Source organism: Dasypus novemcinctus, chromosome 21 (assembly GCF_030445035.2).
Source record: "Dasypus novemcinctus isolate mDasNov1 chromosome 21, mDasNov1.1.hap2, whole genome shotgun sequence".
Classification (NCBI taxonomy): domain Eukaryota; kingdom Metazoa; phylum Chordata; class Mammalia; order Cingulata; family Dasypodidae; genus Dasypus; species Dasypus novemcinctus.
In genome coordinates, this window is record NC_080693.1 from 35598348 (window position 1) to 35624334 (window position 25987).

General features: G+C 54.1%; 1 protein-coding gene across 5 annotated transcripts; it reads right to left on the bottom strand.

The window, feature by feature from the left end:
• Positions 1-955: 955 nt before the first annotated feature.
• On the bottom strand, positions 956-22134 carry SLC13A2 (solute carrier family 13 member 2). Of its 5 annotated transcripts, none has more exons than XM_004449949.5 (12): positions 21759-22134; positions 9371-9499; positions 7777-7913; positions 7473-7678; positions 6841-7021; positions 6577-6699; positions 4657-4875; positions 4339-4427; positions 3938-4059; positions 2757-2918; positions 2013-2150; positions 956-1621 (listed from the first exon to the last, which is right to left on the bottom strand). In XM_004449949.5, the coding sequence occupies exons 1-12, from the start codon at positions 21858-21860 to the stop codon at positions 1448-1450; spliced, it is 1782 nt and encodes a 593-aa protein (XP_004450006.1). In that variant the 5' UTR covers positions 21861-22134; the 3' UTR covers positions 956-1447. The 5 variants fall into 5 exon arrangements, with proteins under 5 accessions (XP_004450006.1, XP_004450007.1, XP_012376450.1 ...); XM_004449950.5 differs by having other exon boundaries at positions 6841-6991; positions 21759-22132; XM_012520996.4 differs by having other exon boundaries at positions 9371-9525; positions 21759-21840.
• Positions 22135-25987: the final 3853 nt, after the last annotated feature.

Consider the following 25987-nt stretch of genomic DNA (forward strand, 5'->3'; position numbering starts at 1 on the left):
CCCTGGGGACCGCTCGGCAGCCCCCTCCCATCGTGCCTCTGCCTTCCCCCCAGCTCTGGGAGGACTGAGTGAAGGCCCAGCCCAGGGGACAGCCAGAATTAAACCCTTTCTGATTTTCACACTAAAGAGCTCAGCTCCCTTTTGTCGTTGGACGTGAGGATGATGGTGAATATATTTTCTCTCCCACCGCAGCAGGAGGGAACTGGAAACTTCCATCTAGAGGAACTCAAGGTTTTCAGTGGAAGTTTACAGGGAGGGGGCTTAGGACGGACAGAGATGAACTTCCAACCAGGATGGGATGTTGAGCTCCCAGAATGGATGCTGGGTATGGGCCCCCACCCCCCCCACGGCCTTCCAGCTAGATGAAGACTCAGGAGTCCATGGAGCTGTGGGGGCGGGGAGGGCTAGGGTGGGGAATCAGAATCCTTCGGTTCAGGGTCTGGCCCTGGACTCTGGAGGCCATGCCGGTTTGGAGCCCGCTCCTGGGACTCTACCCTGCCTCCTGCTTGCTGCAGGCTGCCATTTTTGGTGAGGGTCCATCTTTCTGGGCACTTAGTACGGGTCAGCCTGCTTCCCCTGGTCTGGTGGGACCGGTTTTTCCAGCCAGAGGAAGGGTCGGTGAGGAATTGGCAGGGGCAGAGGGTTTTATGTAAATGCCCAGGGAGTGCTCTGGGAACCGGGAGGCTGGTTTTCTCAAAGGCACGCAGGGACTGGCAGCTCCCAATTAGCCAGAACTGGTGATGTCAGTGCTGTCATCCCGGGTGGCTGCGCCCACTCCGGGCGGCCTTGGCAGGGGTACCCCACCATTACCTTCTCTCTTGGGTGGGAAGGGTGCCCAGAGGGCCACCATGCAGGGCAGAGGCCAGGCCCCCCACTCCCTACCCCCACCCCCACCCTGGGGTGTGAACCACACCGTAGACCGAACCTGGAGAGCACCGTGAAAAACCGCCCCGGATCCTATTGCGAAAGACTTTAATAGGCTGATAGTCAACGGTCCCCCAAACCATGAGAGCTGGGAAGACGTCAGAGCCCCAGGCCCACCCAGAGGCCGATGCCAGGACAACGGCTGGTAGGCTCTTCCCGCCAGCCGCCCCAACCCTGAGTTTCAATAAATACAGTGCAAAGAGATCCGGTCGCCAAGCCAGGCACCAGAGCGGGCATGCTGTGTTACCTGTGAACGCACACGTGCACAGGATAGACACACGGACACCGGCCAGCGCACAAGCTGAGGCTCACGTGCACACACACAAACCCCCTCAGACATCCTCGCAGACACAATATATACACACACACACACACACTTTCCTCGGACACACAGGGGTATGTGGACACATGCCTTTCTCTCAGTCTTTGACCCAGGGCTTGGAGCTTGTCCCGTCTGGGCTCCGAGGAAGGGTTGCGGGAGTGGGTCTCCCTGGGCTTGGCCAGGCTGCCCCCGGTCAAGGCGCTAGGGCTGGGATGTTGTGGAGAGTGGGGTAGGGGAGGACAGGCACTGGATCGTGCTGTTGCCCTGGGCCCAGGAGGGGAAGGCGTTCAGGTTGAACATGGGGACGCTCCAGCTGTTGATGGCCAGCGTGATGACCAGCACCCCGATGATGTTGAGCAGGAACCCTGCCCGGGCCTGGGGGGAGGGGGAGAGCCGGTTTGCCCTGGCAGGTGCTGAGCTGGGCTGGCACCCAGCCCTCAGGTGCTCAGGGGTGCTCAGGAGTCCTCCCACTCAGGCAGTCCTCCCTGGGGTATGACCTGCCTCACTAGGCAAAACCCCTGCCCTTGCCCTACCGTCGTGCTCTCCATGATTCTCAGGGTCCTGGGCCCTGCTCTCTCGCGGCCCATCTCCTTGGCCCCTCGGAGCCTTCCCCATATTCCTCACCTGCCCTCCCTCACGGAGCCGGAAGACGCCCCAGTGCAGGGACTGTGTCCCAGCCGCCCCCACCCCTCCCGCCCCGATGGGCCCGCTCTGCACCCTGGGAGCTGCTCTGTGGCCCACCGGGGTGGAAAGGCAGACCACTCACCATATCAGACACTTTGAGGCCCCCAAAAGAGAAGACAATGGCGTTGGGTGGGGTGGCCACAGGCAGCATGAAGGCCAGGGAGGCGGACAGGGTGCAGGGCAGCATGACGTAGAGCGGGTGGATGCAGATGGCCTGAGCCTGGAGGGCAAGCAGTGGGGCAGGGCTGAGCTGCGGCCCCACCCCAGAGCAGGAGGCGAGCCCCCAAGTCTCCTGCTCCCCGCTCTGTGGGAGAAGCCACCCCCCCCCCCCACACACACTTCTGCCGGAGGGCACTGCATGACCTGGGAAGGGCCCCTTGGCCTCTCTGGAGGGGGTGAGTGTGCTGCACCCTACAGGGTGTGGTGGGGGGAGGGGCCCATAAAACGGATCTCAAAGGGGCTCCAGGGTGTCATCAAAGGCTGTGGGAACAGCCTGGGGCAGGAAGGGGCTGGGGACGCTCTGGGCAGCAATTTCACCTCGTCACCCCGGGAATGACCAGAACAGAGACTGGACTGGGGAGGTGGGCGAGGCCACCCGCGAGCCCCATCAGGATGCTCCCGGGGTGACACCACCAAGGATGGGGGTGAGTCAGGGACCAGTGGGCCTTGGGGCCCAAGGTAACCCAAAAGCCTGGGGAAGGGTGGAAGCCCAGGGGTCCTCTTCAGGAAAGGGAAGGAGGGCAATGACGGGCCACTCTCCCAGAACCCCTGCCTGGGGTGGGCAGGCGGGCTGCCTGGAGGTGGAGTGTCTGCAGGGCCCGCTCACCATGGAGGCCAGGATGGGCAGGAAGAGCGTGGTGGTGGCCACGTTGCTGGTGCACTCAGTGAAGGTGGCGACCAGCAGGCAGAGGATGAAGGCGATGGCAGGCACCGGCACGTGCTGCAGCGGGGTCAGCTTGTCCCCCAGCCACTGTGACAGGCCTGACACCTGTGGCAGGAAACGGTGGAGTGTGAGGGGCTGGGCCGCCGTGGAGTTTGCTCCTGAGGTTCTGGGAAAGTCCTGCTCCCACCCCTACCTCTCTCCAGTCTTCAGAGTCGAGGGCAGCTCTGGGGGCAAGAGAGGACCCATTGTACCAAGGGGTCCCTCTCCTGCTCTGGAGGAAAGCTGGGTGTGGGGAGAAGGGTCAGATGAGGCGCTGGGAGAGGGGGCCAAAGAACCTTCTAGGGAAAGCGGGGGCTAGGGGGCATGGGCACCTCTGCCCCCACTTACTCCTGCCCTCCCGACCTCTCTTGGGAGGTCCCTGGACGACCTTAGCCCTCTCCCTGCCGCCTCCAGTCCAATGGGCTGGAGCAGAAGGGACCTTGCTCCTGGCAGGGAGGGAGTGTGTGTTCAGGAGGGGGACGCCTGGGTGAGGCGGAAGGAGCCTGGCAGGAGGATGGGAGAAGTCCGTGGGGGCAGAAGAACTTGGAAGTCTTCAAGGTTCACCCTGCAACGCCCACATCTGTAACGCCAGACCGCGAGTGAGCCCCAGGGAGCTGTCCAGGCAGGTACCCAGTGCCCGGCACAGCGCTTGGCACAGCTGGTGCTCGGTGAATGCTGGATGGGAAAACTAGCCACAGACCCAAGAGTCCCCCGCACCAATTCCCGACCTAGGGAAGCCACCTCCTGTCTGTGCAGTGGATGAGCTTAGTGAGGGCACTGAGGCCCGGGGATGCAGTTTCTAGGACTTGGACGGAGGCTCTGGGGAAAGATGCCCTGCTTGGTGTGGTCGTGGTGCCCCCTGGTGGCTGCAGCAGGCAGACTATGTTGAACCAAGGCTTGGGTGCTCAAGCTATTGCTTTGTTTTTGGCTTTGAGAGTGGGAAGAGGTCCATATGGCATGTGTTTCTTCCCACCCCTTCAGACCGGGTGCTAACGTAAGTCTTTCCAGCTGCCACAAAAGTTCTGCCCACTGGGCAGCTCCTAAGTGGGGATCCAGTCTCCCCTTTCTCCCTGGGGGTTTCTCACCTCACTGCCCTTGGCCAGGGCAAAGCCACCACCCAACAAGAAAACGATATTCCAGGGCATCTTCTCATTCACTGTCTTCCAGTTGAGCAGTGCTGGAGGGGCCTTCAGTGTCCCCGGATTTTCTACTCCAAATAGAGGAGGAGAGGTCATCAAGAGAGAACGGGCCTCCCCTCCCTTCCAGCTGGGGCCTGTGTGGGTCTCTATCAGTGTCTGATGTCTACAGGAGGGGGCCCTCAGGTGTGCAGGGACTTTGCCTTGAGTCCTGTGACCTTGGCTTGTCACTCCAGCCTCTCTGGGTTTTGTCCACTCCTGCCAAGCGCAGTTGAAAAGACATTACACGCCTGAAGGCAGGGGCTGCCTAGATGACCTGGACACCTTCCCTGCCCAGACCAGGTGCTTACCTGGGTCCTGGGTCAGCCCTGGGATCTTGGAGGGCACGATGAACAAAAGTATGCTGATGAAGATGGCCACTGTCCCATCGGACACCATGCTGCGGGCAGGGCACAGAGGGCAGGCTTAGCTGCTCTGGGCTGCTCAGGGCTATAGAGTGGAGGGCTGGGAGAGAGGACCCACTTCCCACAGATATGCCAATCCCTTCTGGGAAATCCTCCCCTCCCCATGTTACTTCCTGTCCTGCATTGGGGGTCCTGCTCCCTTCCCTCCACACCCAGCTTCACGAGCCCCAGAAGCATCTTCCACTCCCCGCCAGCAACCCTCACCTGTTCCCGTCACTGTCAGAAAAAGCCAGATTTCCCCAACCAGGGAAAAAGCCTGGGTTCCGGGTAAACCAGAGCAGCACCAGGAGAACAAAGAGCACAGTGACAGCCTTTTCTGCAAAGGTCATGGGACCCAGTAGCTTCTGCTCTGTCCGGATGACATGCAAGGCTGCCTGCTCTCGCTCCTTCTCCTGTCCTCCAATGCCAAAGTTCTTCCGGAAGCTGCAGGCAAAGGGGCAGGAACAGCTTATGAGGGCCCTGAACCAGGCAGGGGATCAGGGGGCTGTGTGTGGCCATGATACAAAGACTGAGCCCTCCAGGGGTTACTTTGGGGTCCCTACACTAAGACCCTGGATCCATCCCAGGTTCTGCAAGAAGCTTAGAAGACTCTCAGCCATGGCTCTCATTTAACATGGGCAGAGCTGGGGTGGGGGAATGGAGTATCCTCATGCTTGGCCCTCCTCCATCTGCCCCATAGGCTCCCTTTCTCTCCAAGGTTTTCTCATGCTCAGCCTCCCCTTACCCAGGATGAGGAGGCTCTAGCAGCACAGACCCCATGTCTTCTGGCCCCGATTCATAGCTCCCCTTCTCCTATAATCTTCCACTTGCTTCTGGGTATCCTCTTCCCAGCCTGAACCCACTTCCTTGTGCTGCTTGCTTGGCTTGTGTTGACATTTAATGTTTCACTTGGGCAAATCTCAACTCCTCTGCTGGACTGTGATTTTGCCCAGGGCAAAGACCAGGTTTCCCACATCTTTGAATCCTGAACTGTATTTATCTCTTTGACTGCCACCTTGTCTTGTAACAGCTCCTAACCTCAATTGAGCTCCCATACCGCCCCATGTGCTTTTTCTCAAGTATAGAAAATTGCTTAAACACTTTCAATGGCTCCCCACTGCCTGTTTAGGAAAGGCAAAAAACAAGCACTCACACCACCACACCTCTATCCTTACCCACAGCAGGCATCACTAATCAATCATAGCACTGGATTCCAACTGAGCTCCAGCAGGGACTCTCATGATTTTCAACTAGCTACTACCAGTTACCCAGGGCTGAAAGTTACTATTTCTGACCTCAAGAACAAGATCCAACCTATGGGGCAAATGAGATCCTCCATAATCCACAACCCCCTACTTGTCTGGCCTCATCTCCTGACATTCCATTTTGAACTTTACGTTTCAGCCACACAGAAGAGTTCCCCTGAACACATGCTCTTTCTTGTCTCTAGGCCTCTGTACAAGCTGCTCTTGCTATCTGGACTACCTTTACCTTATTCTTCACCTGGCTGACTTGTAGTCCTGCTCAGACATCATCTTCCAGAGGCCTCTGGAATCCCCAGGAGCCTGGGCTGAGTTAGGCATTCCCTCCTGTGAGCACCACAGCACCCAGGTTTCCCTCCATCATGGCCCACCCTGTCGTCACCCATCAGATGGTGAACTCCAAGGACAGGGATGGTGTCTCATGCTTCTAGCACTTTCAGCCCAGCTCAAGGCCAGGCATGCAGTAGGTGCTCAACAAGTGCTTTTATAACTGACCAGGGCCAGTGCAATCTACTGAGCACGTATCAAAGGACTGCAGAACATTATGGGAAGAGGATCGGTTTGGGCACCAGAAGACAGGATTTTCAATCCCAGCAGTGACAAATCTAGCTGTGTACCACAGGGCAAACTTCCTCCTTCCTCCTCAAGCCTCAGTTTGCTCATCTATTAAATGGGGTGACACATTTAATAAATGGGGTGACACATCTCAAGTGGAGAACCAAGGGCACAGAGGGGCCAGGGGAGGAAGAGGTCTTCTCACTGGGAAGGCGAAGATATAATCCTCCACAATGGCTCCTGGGAATAGCCACCTGGACCTGACTGGAAGCTCCCAGAGCGTAAGAGCAGGGGGACCTGGGCTTTTCACACCCACTCCACCACTTACTTGAACCCCAGGAAGAGGGCCTGCAGCCACAGCCAGGCCAGAAACAGCAGGATGAGCATGGTGGGGAAGGCAAAGCCAAACCAGGTGGCAAAGTTCACCACGTTGCCGTTATCGGGGAAGAGCCTGGAGCGGGATGGGATGCGGGCAGCTGGGTGACATTGCCCGGGCAGCCTGCCAGCCCGGTTGCCTCCCGGTAAACAGAGCGTGCAGAGACCCCCCCCACCTCCCCCCGCCCCCGGCAGGCCCCGCCCCTCGGTCACTCACGATTGTATCTGGCCTTGCAGCACCAGGTTGGGCGAGGTGCCGGTCAGCGTGGCGATGCCTCCGATGCTGGCTGAGTAGCACACGCACAGGCTCATGCCCTGGGTGAAGCGGAGCTGCTCCTGGTTCTGATATGTCCGCTGCTCCGAAGGAGCTGGCGGGACGGGGGGCACATGCCCGTTATCTGGGAGCAAGGGAGAGCTCAGGCAAAGGGTGGGTCCAGGGCCAGCGCTGGGGAGCATGGTGGGAGTTCTGCGGCCTCCTGGGGCATCTGGTCGACAAGCAGCCTGAAGCCTCCAGGGAACTAACTGCCTCCAGGCGCAATGGGGTCGGTTTGGGAGGACCCTCACACGCTATCTGGCCCAGCCTCTCCCTTGAGAGAGGGAGACTGAGGCTCAGAGAGAGGAGTAGGATTCGCTGAGCCACACAGAAAGATTGGAGCCTAGACCTCCGACTGCCCAACAGATGCAGGCTCTCTTCTTGCTAGGGTGACCCACTGTCCTGGTTTTTCCAGGACCGAGGTGATTCTCAGGAGGAGGGACTTTTAGTTTTGAAACTCCTGAGAGTGGGCATCCCCTCAGAACCTCCCCCAGGGGCCGAGGGGCTGGGGCAGGGTGTGGCCTCGTCTTTCTCACCAAGCTTGGCCACTTCCTTCTGGGGTTTTGGTTCCTGGAGCTCGAAGGTGGGGTTGTCGCTGCCCTCCTCGACGTCCTTGTCTGCGGCCGTGCTGTGCAGCTGCTCCAGGACCGCGTGCGCGATGGGCACCATCATGGCCGTGGTGGCCGTGTTGCTGATCCACATGGACAGGAAGGCCGTGACCACCATGAAGCCCAGAATCAGCCTGAGATGGACGGACAGACACGCCAGGGCTCTGGGGTCCCTTTGGGGACGGGATGCCCAAGGACATCCCCCCCGCCCAGGTAGGGTGCAGAAACTCACAGGGCAGGCCGCACCCCGACGAGGAGGAGCACGTGGAGGGCGATGCGCTTGTGCAGATTCCAGTGCTCGACGGCGATGGCCACCAGCAGTCCCCCGATGAACAGGATGTTGGTGTCCTGCAGGTACTCGATGCAGACCTGGTGGGCAGGCACGTGCAGGCAGGGTACAGCTGAGAGGCAGGAGGCCCCGGGGGGCTCCCACTGGGCCCCTGGGTTCATGGGTGCAGAGTCACTGACATTCCAGGACAGACCTTTTTTCCCTGGGCCCTGGGAATAGTCTTTGGCGTATCCTCCCATTTACTATTAAAATTAACCAGGCTCCTCTCTTCCGGTCCTCATGAGTGACTGACAGATACTCTAGCTTGATTCCACTCATGTTTCAAGCCATGGACTGGAGCTTGAACGGGGCTGCGGTTCCATTTCTAGAAACTAGAGAAGCGGTTCTCAAAGTGAGGTTCCCAGAGCAACATCACCTGGAACTTGTCAGAAATGAAAATACTTATATTCCACTCCAGAGGTCCTGAAGCTGAAACCTTAGGGTGGAGCCGAGAAATCTGTGCTCTAGCAAGTCCATCAGCTGATTCTGATGCAAGCTCAAGTTTAAGAACCACTGACACCTACTCTCTGGTTTGTTAGACTTGCCCAGGTCAGCTAACAGGGAGGTGAGGATGGTCAACCACCACACCAGGGAACCGAGAGAGTCTACAGTTGCAAGCAGGAGAATCCCATCCATCAGCCATGTGGGATCTAAACCCCCTCTTGATTTAGAGGTGGAGTGGACTTTGCCATCCCAAGGTCCTCAGGACGGAGGAATAAAATACGGATTAGAGTGGACTTACTGGTATCCTACTATAGAATTGTTGTGACTCTAGCAATGGAAGAAATCATATCATCGATGTGGAGACGGTAGTTGTTGAAGGCAGGGAGAGGAAAGAAGAGGTGTGATATTGGGGCATTTTTGGGACTTGGAGTTGTCCTCAATGATATTGCAGGGACAGATGCAGGACATTATATATCCTGCCATATCCCACCGAATGGACTGGGAGAGAGTGTAAACTACACTGTAAACTATAATCCATGCTGTGGAGCAATGCTCCAAAATGTACTCATCAGATACAATGAATGTACTACACTAATGAAAGAAAGTTGCCGATGTGGGAGGAGTGGGGGGTGTGAGGAGTGGGTTATATGGGAACCTCTTATATTTTGTAATGTAAGATCTTGTGTGATTTATGTATCTGTAAAAAAAAAAAAAAGATAATAAAAAAATGCTATTCCAAAAAAAAAAGAACCACCGAGCTGGAGGAAGACAAGCACTTTTGCTGGCTCCTAAGGCTTTTTCCCCCCCCTGGGGTAACAGGCCTTTCTACCTCCCTGGCCTGAGCTAATCGCTCCCACCTTGAATTACCTCTCAATCCCAGCCATACGCTTGGCATTTCTAGCCGAGTCTTCCCTCCATGCTCTCTGACTTGCCGAACAGAGGCCGGGAGCATCTTCTGTGTGCCCTGGCTAGGACGAGGCTTCCTTGGTCGCCAGGTTCCCAGCGCGGAGCCCCTCCTCCTATGGGTGTTGGGGTGGGGGGGAGGAGAACTCACCTCAGAGGCATCCATGATGCCCATCATGGGGAACAGGATGAGGGGGAAGAGAGCCGTGACCCCCAGGGGCAGAGCCTCCGTGCACCAGAAGAGCGCCATGAGGATGATGGCGTACCCGCAGTAGGCTTCCTGTGGGCGGGGAGGGGACGGCAGACCTGTAGGAGGGGACACGGCTGCATCCCAGAGTCACTCTCATTGCCAGTGCCCCCCAGAGAAAACAGGCAGTGTGTCACGAGTGGGATGAGCTGGCGAAACCACCGTTATGGATTCTCAAGCCCAAGGTCTCAATTCACAATGGAAATAAAAAGCAATGCTAAATAAACAAATAAATGCAATGCAAAGCACTCACCACCTGGCCTTTAACCTTGGGGACATCCAGATATTATATCCCAACCCACCAGAGAGGGCTAGAGAGGCTGGAGTCTGATATCAGGCAAGGGGTCCAGGTGAGGAGCCCGCGATGAGATGGGGACTGCAGAGGAAGGGTGGGGAGCGGGTGATGCGCACTTCTGCTAGTGGCCTTCCCTGGCTCTGCCCCAGCCGGTAAGGTAATCATCTTTCTTTTTAAAAAAAGATTTATTTATTTATTGAATTCTCCCCCTCCCCCAGTTGTCTGTTCTCTGTGTCTATTTGCTGCGTCTTGTTTCTTTGTCTGCCTCTGTTGTTGTCAGCGGCGCGGGAAGTGTGGGCCGCACCATTCCTGGGCAGGCTGCACTTTCTTTCGCGCTGGGCGGCTCTCCTTACAGGGCACACTTCTTGCACGTGGGGCTCCCCTATGCGGGGGACACCCCTGCGTGGCAGGGCACTCCTTGCGCACATCAGCACTGTGCATGGGCCAGCTCCACGCTGGTCAAGGAGGCCCGGGGTTTGAACCACGGACCTTCCATGTGGTAGACGGACGCCCTAACCACTGGGCCAAGTCCGTTTCCCGGTAATCATCTATTGGTTTCACTGTTTAATTAGTGCCCATCCTGTCTGTTAGAAGGTGACCTCCGTGAGGACAGGGTTAGTTTTGGGGCCTCTGGATACTTGATGCTCAGGACCCGGCAGGCCTCAGAGCAAATCTTCCCCAAACGAATGAGTCACTGGAAAGCTTTGGGGCGGGAGCAGTGGAACATCTCCTTCCTAGCAATCCTGGTGTGGCCGCTGCACTGCCCAATTCCAGGGGGGCAAGTCACCCTTACAGAATACAAGAAAGGTTTCTCCCATCCCTGCATGGTACAGGGAACTGTGGGCCGATCTTTATGGTCTTGCAAATCTGCCCCCAAGTAGAGAGGCCTGGCCTCAGGCAGGAAGGGAGGTCGGCCACAGACCTTAAGGACCCACATTCCCCAAGACAGCCCTGGGTAGTGCGGGCCAGGAAGGGCTGGGGAATCATTAACAAGAAAGAGGCCTCAGGGGGAGGGAGTGCCACATCCGAGAGCCTGGGGAACCAGGCACCTGCCAAAGGAAGGGAACAAGTGCTGGGATTGGTTGGATGAGGGGGCTGGGAGGTGGAGGAGGGCCAGACGGGACCTTCCTCCCTTACCCTCCCCAACTGCGCTGCCTCTCTGTCTCCCCACTTGGTACAGGCTGAGATCACCCCGCCCTCCCCGTGGCAGGGTGTACTGGGCAAGAAGAGGAAGCTGTTCTTAGGAGCTTGATGTTTTCGTGTATGTTGGGTGGAAGGTGATTGTAATGGTCCCACTTTATAGATGAACTCAGAGAGGACAAGGGGCTGGCTCAAGGTTACAGAACTAGGGAGTGGCAGAGCCAGGATGTGGCTCCAGAGAAGGAGGTCGGATTGCACAACCCCAAGGGCTACCCACGAGCATTCACCTTGTGATCTATGGAAACGGTGCCCCTGGAGCTGGGCAGTAAACAGCCGCACTCGGCCCGCGGAGGAGCCAAGGCTCACTTTCCACAAAACCTCCAGCACTTCTCCCCACCCTGGACTCATTAGCCCCAGGGGTGGGGTCACCTTTACCCTGGAACAGAGACCCACCCCCAGCCTCATGCAGCAGGTCGATTCTGCTGAGGCTGATGTTTTTGCACCCACTTCCCCACCTGCAGTGATTGAAAGGCCAGTTACTCATCTTCCCCAACCCTGCCCTCGGGCTAAGGGCAGGCCGGCCCCTCTGGACCCTGGCGGCTCCCCATTCTGCCCACCCGGAACTCTCTAGGCAGACTAGGAGGGGCCTGGGAAGACTGTCACTCTGCTGATTCAGGAAGAAAGCACTGCTCACAGCAGCAGCAGAAGCCTCCTGAGCTTCATGCTCGAGGTGCTTCAAATGCTTTCTTATTGCAGTTAGTGAGGTAAGGACTCTTGTCGGCACTTCACAGGTGAAGAAACAAAGGCAATCAACATACCATATGATCTAGCCAAAGTGTATGGACAGATTGGATGGTATGTTAAAACAGCTCAATAAAACTGCTTAAAAAAATAAATGAATGCGCAAGAATAGCCAGAAATAGTAGCTATGTACGGCAGGGGAAGCATAGAGATTGAGAGGTAAAGAATTTTCTTGTTAGTCTGTTTTTTGTTTATTACTATTATTACTAGAACAATGAAAATGCTCTAATAATGATTGACATGATAAATGCACAACTATGTGATTATACAAAATACTAGGGAGTACATTTTGGATGAATTGTATGCCTTATTAATATGTATCAATAAAAGCGATTTGTTAAAAAAAAAAAATGAAGAAACAAAGGCACAAATAAATTAAGGAAATGTCTCAAAGTCACACAAATAGTAAGTTGGGAAGCCTGGCCATCTGGCTCTCGAGCCCTGGCTGTTACCATCTACCCTGAGCACGATCCTTCTCACCGCCTCAGTCTCCACATTTAGCCCTTCTCCACCCGACCCACCCCGCCTCTCAGAGGTGTCCTCCAGCCTCAGGCTTCCTGTGACCAGTGGGGGGTGTACAAAGATGAGCCGGCGCTTTGAATTCAAACAGGACCAGCTTCCCTTGGGGCCTGCCACGTCTTGCTGCCTGGTTCTGGGCAAGTGCCTTCACTTCTGAGACCCCATTTCCAGGAGCCAGAGGGAGCTGTTACTAGTCACACCCGCCCCTCTGAGCCTTGGTGTGTCTAATCTATGGCTTCCTCGCCCTTTTACAATTTTCCTGGGGCCTTCTGTGCATTTGCCAGTGTCTGTTTCCTGATCAAAACCCAAAACGTGTCTCAAAGTTCTTTCCAGAAGCCATCCCTGCTGGCCTTGGTGGCTTTGGCTGTGTCCCCACCCCAACCTCTGGGCCATCTGTCCTTCTGTAGTGCCAACTCGCTCACCTGCTCTTCCTGGGTCATGGGGTTCTTAACTGGCCAGGAAATTCCAAGGATCCATGAAGTTGGATGGGAAAACTATTTCATGTTTTCACTAACATCTAACTAAGCTTATGAACCCAAGCAACAAAACCATTGTACTGTCAATGACACTATTGGTGATTTTGTCACCAATGGAAATCAGAGACATTTGATTGCAGGTGTCAGATAACAGGTAACCTGCACAGATCCTTTGTTGCAGTTTGCTCACATACATCACTACTTCTAAATTTTAGTAGGTAGCAATTATTATACACCTTGATAGTGAATGCATTAATAAAGAGGCATATGTATTTCTGAATTGCTATTTTTTTCATATTGATAACTGTATTTCAAAACAGGTGGTTTCCTTTGTAATCCTATGCATTTTACTTTGCACCTTGAAAAGCAATTTCTGTGAGAAGGGTACATGGTCTTCCCCAAATTGCCAAGGGTGTCCATGACACAAAAGTGGATTAGAATCCATCCCTGCCTTCAGGCAAAGGGAAAGAAAATATTTATCTAGCACCAACCTCTGTGGCGTCCCTGAATCACCATGGGGATTTTCTAAACTTCCAGGCCTAGCCCCACTATGATGTCTCTGGTGTGGAGCAGGGATCTCCGCAAGCCCCAGTGAAGCTGGCGGAAGCCAGGGTGGAGAACTCACAGTGGGCAGGCGGCTGGTGGATGTTCTACACACATTGTCTCATTCCATGGCCACTGCATCTCCAAGAGGCAGCGGGTCGCATTATGCCCATCGGGAGGTGAGGACCCCGAGACTGAGGGAGGTCGAGCATTTGTTGGTGGAGGTGTGAGGGTCTGGGTTTGAGGCTGGGGAGCTGGCTGTATTCCGAGGGGCTCCCCTGGGACAGGTGCCAGCCCCTGGGCCACCTCCTGAGGGGAGGATCCTTTCTCCTCTATCCCACAATGTGATGCCAAGGTCAATATCCCCAGCACAGGAAGAGGGGACCTGGGGATGCATGCTACCAGGCCAGATTCAGTCCAGGAGGAAGGCAGGGACCACACTGTCCTCACAGGCCACCCTACTACCCTGTGCCTTGCAGCCCCAGCTCAATGGAACTTAAGTCAGACAAGCTCAGCTGGTAGCCTAAGGCATGAGACTCAACTGGCTTACACCCTGGTCACCGTCAGCTCCCCACGTTGCTGAGCTACGCAGCTCCATGGGAGCCAGCCACATACAGGGCTGTGCAAGGCATAGCTTGTACCACTGTTTGCACAGGCCCCTCCTGGAGTTCGGAAACCAGCAGGGAAGAGTTTTCTCTCGGTGACTAATGCCCTTCTTTTTGCCTCTGTCACTCCCTCCTCCTTCCTTGGCTGTGGCATCTCTCTTCTCTCAGTATCTGTTTATGGGCTCCTGAGGACAGGGGCTGAGTCTTCTGCCCCTGAATCTCTAAGCCCTTGCACAGGGCTCTGGCTCTCCTCCCCTTGGCTGGCCTCACCCAAGGCCTCTCTCACCATGCCTGGTCCTTGCCTGGGTCTGTAGATGCTCTTTTCCTTCCCGGCAGGAAGCCACCCTGTTGGGATCCCCATTCTTCTCCGCCCCCAGACAGTCCCTGCTATTGGAAGTTCCTTGTGGGCGAGCACCAGGCCCGCAGTCTGTTCACTGGCCATTCATACAAGAAGCACGCTCTTCGAGCCAGGCCCCCAGTCCTGCTGGTTCTACCCCTCAGATACTCCCAGCCACTTCCCCCGGCTCGAGGCCAGTAGCCGGTCTCGCAGTTCTCGCCTGGACCCTGGCAAGAGTCTTCTCACATCCCAGCTTCTTCTCTTACCACTGAAATCCTTTCTCCTTGTAGTAGCCAGAGTGATCTCAAAGTACAAATCTGTTTAATCCATTGCCCTCCCCCAAAACACGGACACACGCCCCCCAAAGCAGCTTAAAGCTCTTCAGTGGTTTCCCCTCACTCTTAGGGCCAGGTCCCAGGTCTGAACATTCTTCTGGCTCTCTCTGTCTCAAATACACTGTCCTTCTGCCGGCCGCAGGGCCAGGGAGCAATTCCCTCTCTTTGGACTGCTCTTTCCTCCCCTCCTTGCCTAGCTGCCTACTCATTCTTGAGCTCTCAGTCCAAATATTCTTCCTTCAGGGAAGCCTCTCTGGCTCCCAGGCTGGGGTGTATTTCCCTTCCCCATTTTTCACATACTCTGTGCCCCTTCTCATTAGCACTCGTCTGTAACGAAATATTTAGTTTTATTGGCTTTATGATGAAGATCAATCTCTGTCGTTGGACCCTACTCTCCAGGAAGCAGGGTCCAATTCATGTTTCTGCTCACTGCTGTGTTCTAGGCCCAGTAGGGTGCCTGGCACCTCCGAGAGCTGACTCTCCACTGAATGCACGGGTGGGTGTTAGGCACAGGGGTGGCAACGGGAGTCAGGCCAGGCCTGGCGCTCAGGGAGAACCCTGTGTGAGCTGGTCTGTAAGCCATGGCTGGGTCACTGGCCTGCAGAGCGGGTGGTGGACAGAAGAGCTGAGCCCTCACGGACTTCGCCCTGAAGCTGTCTTACAGAGGAAAGCCCAGGTCAGGGGTCAGAAAACCTGCGTCCCAGAACCTAGCCTTATTGCTGTGTGCCCATGGGCAAGTAACCAGCTGTACATACCTCACCTCTTTTATTCAGCTTTCCTGTCTACACATCGGGAATAAGAGAAACAAACCTCCACCTCGCTGGGCTGTTACAAAGATGAAGTGGACTCACAGATGTGACTAAGCACGCATAAGCTGAAAAGGACGGCACCCTGTGAGCAGAAGGCAGGGCTGGAGTGGGGAGAGAAATGTGCCCTGGGCTGGGGTGGATACAGGGGGCACAAACGGAGAAGAGTGCTGGGGAACCCAGGGAAGATTCTGGGCCCTGGGTGTGCAGAAGGTCTGGGACCTGTGGGCATCGTGGCCTTTACCCATTACTGGCACAGCACAGTCTGTGGCTGTGGGGCAGCTGCCAACATGCCCACAGCCTCTGAGATGCCGCTGCTTGTTCCTCCTGGCGATTGAAGGTTAACCCAGGGGTGGGGATCGGCCAGCACATAGTGGGCCACTCCTACTGCCCCTCTGCCCCAGACAAGTGGGGATGCACCTGGCAGTGAGCACTCCCTCCCAGTTCTGGGGAAGGAGGCAGGGCATCAGGTGGCAGCCTGCCAAGCGCCACTGCAAAGGAGTGAGCACCAGAGCGGGAGCCAGAGCAAGGGGCCTCTTCCCGGACCCTGCCTCTCCATGAGCTGAGGAGGGCTTCCAGAGAGGGAATGCTTGAGCGAGTGTGGAGGGATAAGGAGGAATTTAGTGGGTGGGCAAAAGGAGTCAGGTAAGGGAATAAGCACAGAGGAGACAGAAGGAGGCATAAAAGACCAAGGTGCATTCTGGGAGGGGCGTGTGCTCAGAAAGAGCTTATCTGTTCCCAGGGATCCACGACGTTATCTGGGAAAGAGTGTTGGGAACAGGAAGGCCCTTGAGAGTTTTAAGCAGAAAGAGCTACAGGGTCAACTTACTCCGGTGATACCATACGTGATTTAAAAAATATGCATGCCAATGTTTATATATACTTAGGAAAAAACCTCTGAATCAGAGGACCCCCTTAGCAGCCTGGTGAACCCTCCAAGCCCCTCTTAGAATAATGTTTTAAAATGCATTGAATATCAAATGAAATGAACGTGCCACACTGATGAAAGAGGTTGTTGATGCGGGAGGAGTGGGGGGGAGGTGGGGAATGGGGTATATGGGAACCTCATATTTTTTAATGTAACATTTTGTGTGGTCTATGTATCTTAAAAAAAAAAAAGACAATAAAAAATTTTTAAAAAAAGGATTTGACCCTCAATTAAATTCTATTTGGCCATCAGAGCAAAGTAGCACAAAAGACAGAAGGCCTCTGTACAGAATTGCACTTTAAGAATATAAATTATGTTCAAAATGGTTACAAGATCAGTTTGTCTCTAGTTCGATTCTTAGGTATGTTCATGGGATTTATTTTGTCTTATTTTGTTTTAATAAATGTCCTTTTCCTCAGCAAAAAAAGAAAAAAAATGCATTGAATAAAATACATAGGACTACAAAAGAAACTGATTATATTGAAATACATCCATTAAACTATGAAAAAATATATGTAAGATAATGATATAGGTCTCCCTTTTTAACTAAGACCCACAGCAGGCTAATGATGACTGTAATTTCAAAATCACGATGAATGCAAACAATATGTCAAGACACCTGCAGCACCTCTAACGCGGTGTGAAAGTAGCTGTGATTTCCCCTGGCGCTGACGTCCCAGGTATCATGGATACTCCACTGTTGTGGGTGGCCGTCTACTTTCACAATGGGTGGAGGCCATGCTGGGGGCTCCAGAAGGGGGTGGCAGCAGAAATGGAGGAAAGGGGGTGGATTGCAGAGCTGTCAGGAGGTGGGAGAGATGGGGTGTGGGTGGTGGGTGGGTGTAGGGTGGGAGGAGGAAGAAGGAGGAGTCAAGGCTAATTTCCAGGTTCCTGTCCTAGGCAGCTGGGTGCACGGCGGTGGCAATCCCTGAGCTGGGACCACCAGGAGGGAAGCCAGGCTGGGCAAAGAGGTACAGAGTGGCTGGGGGAGGATATCCTTTCCAGGAGTCACAGGCCGGTGCCAGGCGCCTAAGACCTTTGAGAAACTGACTATACAGACAGATCATCTGTAACAATGGACGACCCACCACCTCTGCAGCGCCTGGTCCAGGAAGCCAAACTACCACCTGCGCGGCATCTGCCGCCAAACAGTCAGGGTTTGGTCAATAACTACCAACTTTCCTAATTTTTGCCCCGACTTCTAACTCAGGACCAACTGCAGCAAGACAAATATGCTCCCTACCCCATGGCCTGGGAGGCCCCGCTTCTGGTTAGCTCGCCTCCAGTCCCCCTGCGACAGTCTCCACTCAGAGCACCCTGAAGCCTTCCCTTTTTTTTTTTCCCTTCACTCTAAAGCTTTCCCACTGTCCTGCCTGCTCTTGGGTCCTGGCCAGATGCAAGTGACAGGAGATGGTGGCTGACTGTCTTACTGGAGCCAGCTGTGGGTAGACGGCCCCTGCCCGTTCTCATTTAGGTGGGCTCCCACTTCCATGCTTTCATGGGAATGATTTTGTTGCATCATCCTCTGCTTGAAGAGGACAAAGGGAGGCAAAATTTTCTGAGAAAATAAAAGTTGGGGGAAGGTTTCCTGGTTTCACAGTTTGGGCAAAACGCCAAGCAGGAGGAACAGAATGCAGCTCTCTCCCCCTCCTCAGCCCACTCCATCCTCACAGCGCCCCAGGCTCCCCGCCTGATTCCATCTATCTGGCGGGCCCATTCCTGACCTTCATCTACGCGGTGCTGATAAGCAGGGGGCCATCTGGTAATCTGGGGAGAAATCCAAGTTGGGGACACTGCTGTCTCCTCCAGGGATCCTGATGGTCTTTGAGGCTGGCACCTTCTAATCCTAATCCCGGGATCCCTGGAAGGCCAGAAAACCGTTTCCTAGGTGGGAATATCTGAGGCCCCGGAGAGGGCAACGCCCCTTGAACAGGGCTGCTGTGGAAAGAAGCCAGTCCCCGAGGCCAGTTTCTTTTTTCCGGGGACCCGACAAAAGGTAGAAGGTGAAGGGGATGACCCAGTGTTCACTGAAAAACACTCTATATATTGGATTATCTCATCTATCTACCAAAATCCCTGAGCAAAGAGAACCGAGGCCCACCGGCTCCAAAACTCGTGTATTGTTCACTGGCCTCTCTGCCTTTTCGACTAAGAGCCAGGAAATCTCAAAAGATGGAGAAAGATCCCAGATCTAAAGTCCAAATTTATTGTACAGTCTTCAAGCGGGCAGTGAAAACTAGTCTGTCATTAGGGCTCGGGAATAGCTTGCACTATGGGCATTTTGGTTTATGCAAATTTCATCCACACACCGTCGCACCCACATACAGTTCTTATATTTAGGAATGCAGGTGATTCAGATTAAGAAATTTCATCCTCTGTTCTTACTGTAAACAGAGTGTGGATTTCATCCTCTCTCTGCTGGCACCATTGGAGAACGTTTTTACAGAGGGCCCTGCTGGGACCTGGGAGATATTTATATTTTAACTTTAATGTAGTAGCTGTTTAACCCCGCTCCTCACTACCCTCTTCCACCTTACACCCCAGGTGCCCCGAGTGTCATGGAAAAATATTTGAACCTCAATCATTTCATCTTGGGAATCATATCTACCTCCCATGGTTGTTGCGAGGCCCAAGTGAGTTTTAAAATGCGGAGGGGAGGAGACGTAGTTCAAGTGGTTGAGCGCTTGCTTTCCATGTACGAGGCCCTGGGTTCAATCCCTGGTACCTCCTAAAAAAAAAAGGAAAGAAAGGAAACATGGATCCAATGCCCTTCATTGATCTCAGCATAAAATGCCCACCCCTTTGCACGGTCTGGAAGGACTGACATTTTCTGACTTCTTTCCTCCTCTCCCAAATTTGACTTAAACTCTCTTCTCACTTTAACACCAGGAGCCCCTCTGGCCTTGCTTTTCCGTCTCCCTTGCCAACCAAGCTGACTCCTGCCTTTGCGCTTACTGTGTTTTCTTCCAGAAGGCTCCTTGCCCAGAGCTGTACTTGGCTGGCTCTTTCTTGCCTTTCAGGTCCCAGTGTAAATATCACCTCCTCCAGAGGCCTTCCCTGACCACCCCATTAAGAGCAGCTCCTCCCCAAGCCATAGTCACATCCACGAGAGCACGGGTGGTGTTTTGCTCTTCCCTGAATTCCAACCCCCCAACATAGGCAGTACCTGTTCACCAATAAGTGAATGAATGGACGGATGAATGAATGAGTGTAAGATGCACATTGATGGTGCCTCTTCGATGTCTGCTGCAGGGTAGGGGGAGCAGTGACAAGGCCTCAGGTCCCAATGTCCCCCACCTACTTTGCCCTCCAGAGGGTGACTAGCAGTTCAGGGGCTCCGTCACCCTTCCTCCAACATATTCTACTATTTCCAGCCTCTGGGCCCCAGCCGCCCCCTGTACCCGCCCTGCTCTCTGGCCACGCCTCATTGTTGGCAATCTCACCCAGCCTTCAAGGTTACACGGTGGGGAATCGTCAGCCCAGAGATGCTTTATAAATCTATGGGACAGAATAAAATCTTGTAGCGGAGAGTGTTGGGGTGAAGCCAGGAAACCCCCAACAGTCAGAGCCTAGTGGAGGAGGAGCTGGGAAAGGTGGCTGCGGCAGGAGACAGGAGAATCGCCAGGGGAAGCTGTGCCCAAAGCCAAGAGAAGACTGTATTGCAAAGTGGAGGAGGTCAGCTGTGACGAATGCTGCTGAGGGGCTGAGGAGGGTGAGGGCAGACCTTGGGTTTGGTAATATGGGTGTTGACGATGAGAAGGGCTCCCGCAGCGGAGTCTTGGGGACCTAGAGAAAGTGAATCTGCAGCGCAGACAATGTCTTTGGAGCCTTCTGTTGTGAGAGGGGCCAGAGAAAAGAGGCACCAGCTGGTAAAGGATGTGGGATCAAGGAAAAGTTTGTTTTGTTCAAAATGGGAGCTTGTTTGTATGCTAATGGGAGAGAGCAGTCAGAGCAGGAAAAATTGATGATGCAGGAGACAGAGGATAATTACAGGAGCAAAGTCCTCGAGAGGGGCTGGTATCCCGGGACCCAGTGGAGGGGTTGGCTTCCCATAGATAACACCAGCGGCATCCATCTGAGTTGGGAGGCAGTGTCTGGGGACCGGATGTGAGGAGGGAGTGCAGGGCCCCTGACCCACAGCACCCCACTAGGGGGCCCAGCTTCTCCTACGAACTCTGCTCTGGGTTTTCCTGTGTGACCTTGAGAAAGTTACTGAACCTTGTCGAGCTGTGCTTTCCTGAGTGCATAAAATGGCTATCACAGCCCCTGTCTGGCTTCCATCCTGGGGTGAACACACTTGTTCCGGCCTGTCTGAAAACCCATCTCATGCACAGCACTGAGATGCCACTGGCTTTGGCCTGGGACAAGGGTCATCTCAGAAGGCAGCCACATCTTGTCACTTGCAGGGTGTCTGGGATCTAGGGGCCGTGCCATCCCCACCCCAATTCCTCTCCCTTTTGGGACACCGTGAACAAAAAGCCTGTTTCAATTTTCCCACCCGTGACAAAGAGATTGAAACGGCTTCAAGGGCTGCGCTGGGAGTGCAGGGTGGGGCCAAGGCCAGGGTTCAGCTCAGCCTTCCGGAGGCAGCTGGGTGGAGAGGGGACAGCAGAGGCTCGGGAGCCGGACCACATTCCCAGTTCTGCCACTTCCCAGCCACTCGACGTGCCAGAGGCAGAATCACGGTCACACTTGAGCTTCAAGATCCTGCCCCGGATGGACCTTTCCAAAGCCCCGGGCTAATTTTAGATTCATATTTTGTGTTCTTTTTCTTATAGAGGAGCCACCAAATTATATATTTATTTCTCTATAGTATAATTATATAACCCACTCTGCAGGGGTCCCTTCTCTCAATTCCCATCCTTCCTCCTAAGCAGACTTAGCCCTTGGGATCAGAGAAGAGCTCCTTCCTGTTCTGTTTACACTCTTCTCTTTTTTTTTGCTTCGCATATCCATTTTTTATTGTCTTTTTTTTTCTTAAATAATAAATCGGTCACACAAAAATAAACAGGTCATAAAAAACATAAGAAGTTCCCATATACCCCACTCCCCACATGTTTACACTCTTAAAGACACACAGTGACAGAGAGCAGCTCCTCCTACTCCCCTTCCAGGGCTCTTGGAAATTGCCCATGCCCCTGAGTCTCCCCCAGACCCCCACCAGCCCTTCCCATCCCCAACTGAACCCAGTCCCAGGCTGGACACACAGTAGGCAGCTCAACTCCCTTTTCCCCCTCTTGCATTTCCTTTATGGATCTGGCTCCTGGTTTTCTAAGACAGTGGATTTCGAGAGGACCTGAGCAATGCGTATCAGCACCCAATAGTGCTGGGCAAAAGCTCCCCTTGACTCCTAACCCTCAGAACTCAGGAGGACCAGGAGGTTGCCGCCTCCCTTCCAGGGAAGTGGGAAGGATGGAGAGGGGCTTATGCTGGGTCCTAGGGATGTCCTACCCTGCCTGGACAGTCCCCTCCCTAGCTCCCCTGTGCCCAGAACCCCAAGTCCTTACCTTGGTGGGGACGAGGAGGGGCAGAGGCAGCAGGACAATGGGCAGGAAGAACAAGATCAGGTAGAAGCGATAGGCCCAAAGGCCCTGCCAGCAGGTGGCCATGGTGTGGCCCCACTAGGCTGCAGCCGCCACAGCCCGGAGGCGGTAAGGGAGAGAGGGGAGGGCTGGCAGGCAGGTGGCTCTGAAGCAGGCAGGCCCGAGGCTTATAAGAGCCGGTGGAGTGTTAACCATTGACCCACCCTGGCAATCAGGGTGTTTTTGGAGTCCAGGAGGTGAGAGTTAGGAGGAGGAACCTGTAGGAGATATAAAAATCAGGAAGAAGGTGCCAAGAAAGGGAGGGGGAAAAGATTAAGGAATAGAAGCTTCCTGTTCTTTCTAGAAGTTATGCTCAGAGTTAACTCCTTCTGCTCACCAAGCCTGCTGAAGGTTGCTAAGGCAGGACTAGGGGAACGAAGGCCTCCCAGGGGCCTCACAGTCCTTTTATTCCCCGGAGGCCAGTTTCTCCGCTGAGCAGTTCTATAGGGCCCGGAGTCAGCGGCTCCACCTCCATCCAGGCCCTGCCCTCTACGAGTCTCCTTAGAGCCAGGGCAGATGTGGCCTGGAGTCAGCCCTCCCCTCTCCTCCTAGGAGTCAAGGAAACAACCAAACTCACCAGTCTGGGTTCTAGCTCTTATTCACCAGATGACATCGATCCAGACATTGAACCTCTCAGAAGAGCCACTTCCTCATTCCTCATTCTTCCATTGTGATGCTCAGATTAGACAACCCATAGTGAGTTATGTGTGGTAGGGATGTGACAAAAGTTTCTTTCCAGAGCTTCCTGTCCCCTGCCCTCAACCCCATTTCCCATGGAAAACCAGCAAAGATTGTCTAATATTCTGGAAACACTCCACTTTCCCATCTACCAGTCTTTGGTGTCGATTATGTGTTCAGCGCTGTGCTCCGTGTTAAGGACTGCAGGATGGAAATTCTGTTGCTGCTGCTGCTTGTCAGAGCTAACACTCGTTCAGCATTTAGCACGAGCTAGTTAGGGTACCACCTGATTTACTCTGTATGGTCACACCACTTTCCATTTTCCAGATGGGGAAACTGACACCTAAGGACACAGAGCCAGCCAAAATCAAACATGCTTTGAGAGTGTCCCGAGGGAGGACCAAACCAGTGTGGGAGCTCTGGGTGGAAGGAGCGCCAAGGAAGGATTCCTGGAGAAAGTGACATGCGGGCTAAGGCTCAAAAGTTGAGTCTAATTTGGTCACCAGGTGAAGGGGGATGGATCGCAAGCAGAGGGGAGAGTAGAACTAAGGCCCGGATGGGGTGGGTTTGTGTATCTGTGTGTTGGGTGAGGGCTGGTTTGGAACTTCCAGCTATCTGGCCAGGGCCTCTGTTTCTTGGTACCCTCCCCCCGCCTCACCCGCCCTGAATACAGTAGGTGCTCAAGCCACAGTTCTCATGATTGGCAGAGTGTGCTCATCAGCGTGGGCCCCAACGAGAAGCCAGGAGGACAGGGGCGGTGTTTCAGGCCGTGAACACAACCTGGGAAACGGTGCAGAAGTTTGCTGGAGCTAGAGCGGGTTCTGTGCAGATGGAATACGGGTTGCTGGGGGCAGGACTGAGAGCTGAAAGCCACGTTTCCAGGGTGTACAACAGTGTGGCCTGGGCGCTTAGGCCACCCAGACACTCCTGGAGGCAGGGGGCTGGTGTGGGAGACGCCCCTCCATGGAGGGGGCGGGGCATAGAGCTCTGGCTGGATCCAGGTCTCAGGCCACTCCCTCACCCACTCAGACTCCTCTGTTCCCACACAGCCAACCTGCCTCTGCTCAGGGCGCGGCGAGGAGGAGTCAGGGAGCCCGGGGTAGACAAAGGGCTTCAGGTACCCAGGACAATACCCTGTTCTGTCTCACCTTAGAGGAGGCCTCTGCCACGGCCGGAGGCTCTCGGGGAGCCACGAGGGAAGTAGGGCTGAGCCTCACCCCAGAGGAACAACATCCATATGTGTGTGATCTGCACCCAGCTCCCCTGGCTCTCCACACCAACCCTGTAAAGGAGGCTCAGAACAGTGAAGCTACTTGCCCAGGGTCACACAGCTTGTGAGTAACTGAGAGAGGACCCAGATTCGTAGATTGCTCATGCTCTTTGCCCAGCCTCCATGCCCTGGGACCCTTTGAAGGAGCTGGGGCAAAACTCAGTATTTCTAGGGGAGCAGATGTAGCTCAAGTGGTTGAGTGCCTGCTTCCCATCAATCCACAGTACCTCCAAAACAAAACAAAACAAACAATTCAGTGTTTCCAAATGAGATGGCTACTGTTGTTACCGAGTTTACACCTACAGCCCTCTTCAAAGTCATAGACTCTTGCTGATCGGCCTTTGAGAACCAGCTCTGGGGACTATCCCATTCCTAGCAGCCAGGCCTCATCCATGTTTAATTCATCTCAAGGGCAGGGGCCTGAGGCCAATGGGAAGCCCTTAGCAATCCCACCATTACCAGAACTACGCCCTGCCTAACAACCACAGCCAGGATCACGCTCTACTAATTGTTGCCCCAGATTCACCTCTGGCCTTGTGCAAGTCCCCAGCTTGCCCCACCCTCCTTTCCTGAATGAATGCTGCAAATTGCTGTGATTTTTTTCATGGCTCCTAATACCACGAGCAGGTGCCAGTGACTTTGCTGGGAATCCCTGTGATAAGTCTCTGGACTATCTCAGGGAAGAGTCAAGACAAGGAAACAACTGCTTTGCACTTTGACCATTGACCCTACTGAAGATGGACTTTGGAGAAGGGCCGAGAAAGTCCTAGGGGGAGAGGAGATGGTTCCTGGCATGCAAGAACCAAAGTGTCCTCAAAAGCAGGCAGCTGATAAGCCGGAGATAAGGCTGAGGTGGGAGTGGGGCTCAAAGGTGGCTTTTAGGCAATTCAGACCTAGGCACATGGGCAGGCAATCCGACAGAGGTTCCGGAGAGAACCCTGGTCCTGGAAGGGCGGTGGTGGCTAAACAGATCAGGGAGCCTCAGGGATGAGCTGTAAGACCTGGGACTGTGCAGCCCAGAGAAGAGAAGACAGAAGACAGTGTGGAGCCAGTCTTCAAATTTTTGCTTAAAGAAGTGGCCAGAGATGTTGTCAAGGACAGAGAAGGATGGCAGGGCTAGGGAGACAGACTGGGGCTGTTGTCAGGCAAAACCCTTTTCCCCCAAAGAGAAAGCACGGAGCTGGTGAAAGGTGATGGGTTCCCCAGCATGGCAGTGCTCCTCTAGGGTGGCTACTTGCTCTGGGATAGTTCAGGGAGGCTGTGGGGATCCCACGCTGTGTAGGGGGGATGGGTATCTTGCTCACAGCTCAGAATTTTGGACCCAGAACCAGACTCTACCCAAGTGGCCCTAACTGCTCCCCTTGTCTCCCACTCCCTCTCCATATGGGTCCACTCGTTTTGTCTTATACAAGTTCATAAACCTCTTGGCATCTTGCAAGTTGTTCAAAAGGTACTTAGACAACCCTACAAAATCTGGTCCTTGCTTTCCTCTTTTGTCTCAGCTCTCACCACGCCTGCCTTGCAGTAAAACATAAGCCAGACTCAACTGTTTTCAGATATTCAAGTGGACCCTGCATTTTCTCAAATCGCTGGTCAGTCGCCCACGTTCTTCCTTCCTTGGGTATATTGTCCTCTCCCGCCCCACTTTACTGGTTAACTATTGCTTATCTTTCAAGTCTCAGCCTAAGACTGAACTTTCTTTCCAAATTCTCATCACAGATGGGAGCAGGTCTCCATCTAAGTACCCTAAATGTCCCCTACCACAGCATATATGGTACTGCATTGTATTCTCCTGATGACTCATCTATCTCCCTTACCAGACTCTAAGCCCCATGAGGACAGAAACTGTATGCGTCTTATACAGAACAAATATATGTTGAAAGTATGAATGGGTGGATGGATTCATGGATGGGGAGAGGGGGTGGATGGGATGCCCAGATGATATTTTATAAGATTCATACCAGAGAGCCAAGCCCTCTGTCCAACATGTTCTGGAGCTGGTCCTTGGAGCTTCAGTAAGAGAAGGATGGGGGCCATGGGTTGGGCAATGAAGCAAAGAAGTAAGTGAATGGATTTTTACCACTGTCAAGGATGTGATCAGGAGGTAGAGAACAATCCTCCCAGAGCCAACCCTGCCCCTCTCCTTTGGCTGCAGGAGGCTGGACAGGCACCGGGCAGCCTTCTGTTGCTAAAAGTGACTTGAGAC

Excerpts from the sequence above, each read along its gene's own strand:
- SLC13A2 (XM_004449949.5), bottom strand. The coding sequence starts at position 21,860 with ATGGCCACCTGCTGGCAGGGCCTTTGGGCCTATCGCTTCTACCTGATC. Across the intron at positions 4,876-6,576 it reads GCCCTCTTCCTGGGGTTCAA|CTTCCGGAAGAACTTTGGCA; the intron begins GTAAGTGGTGGA and ends CTTTGCCTGCAG. Across the intron at positions 2,919-3,937 it reads CCCTGGCCAAGGGCAGTGAG|GTGTCAGGCCTGTCACAGTG; the intron begins GTGAGAAACCCC and ends TTCCTGCCACAG.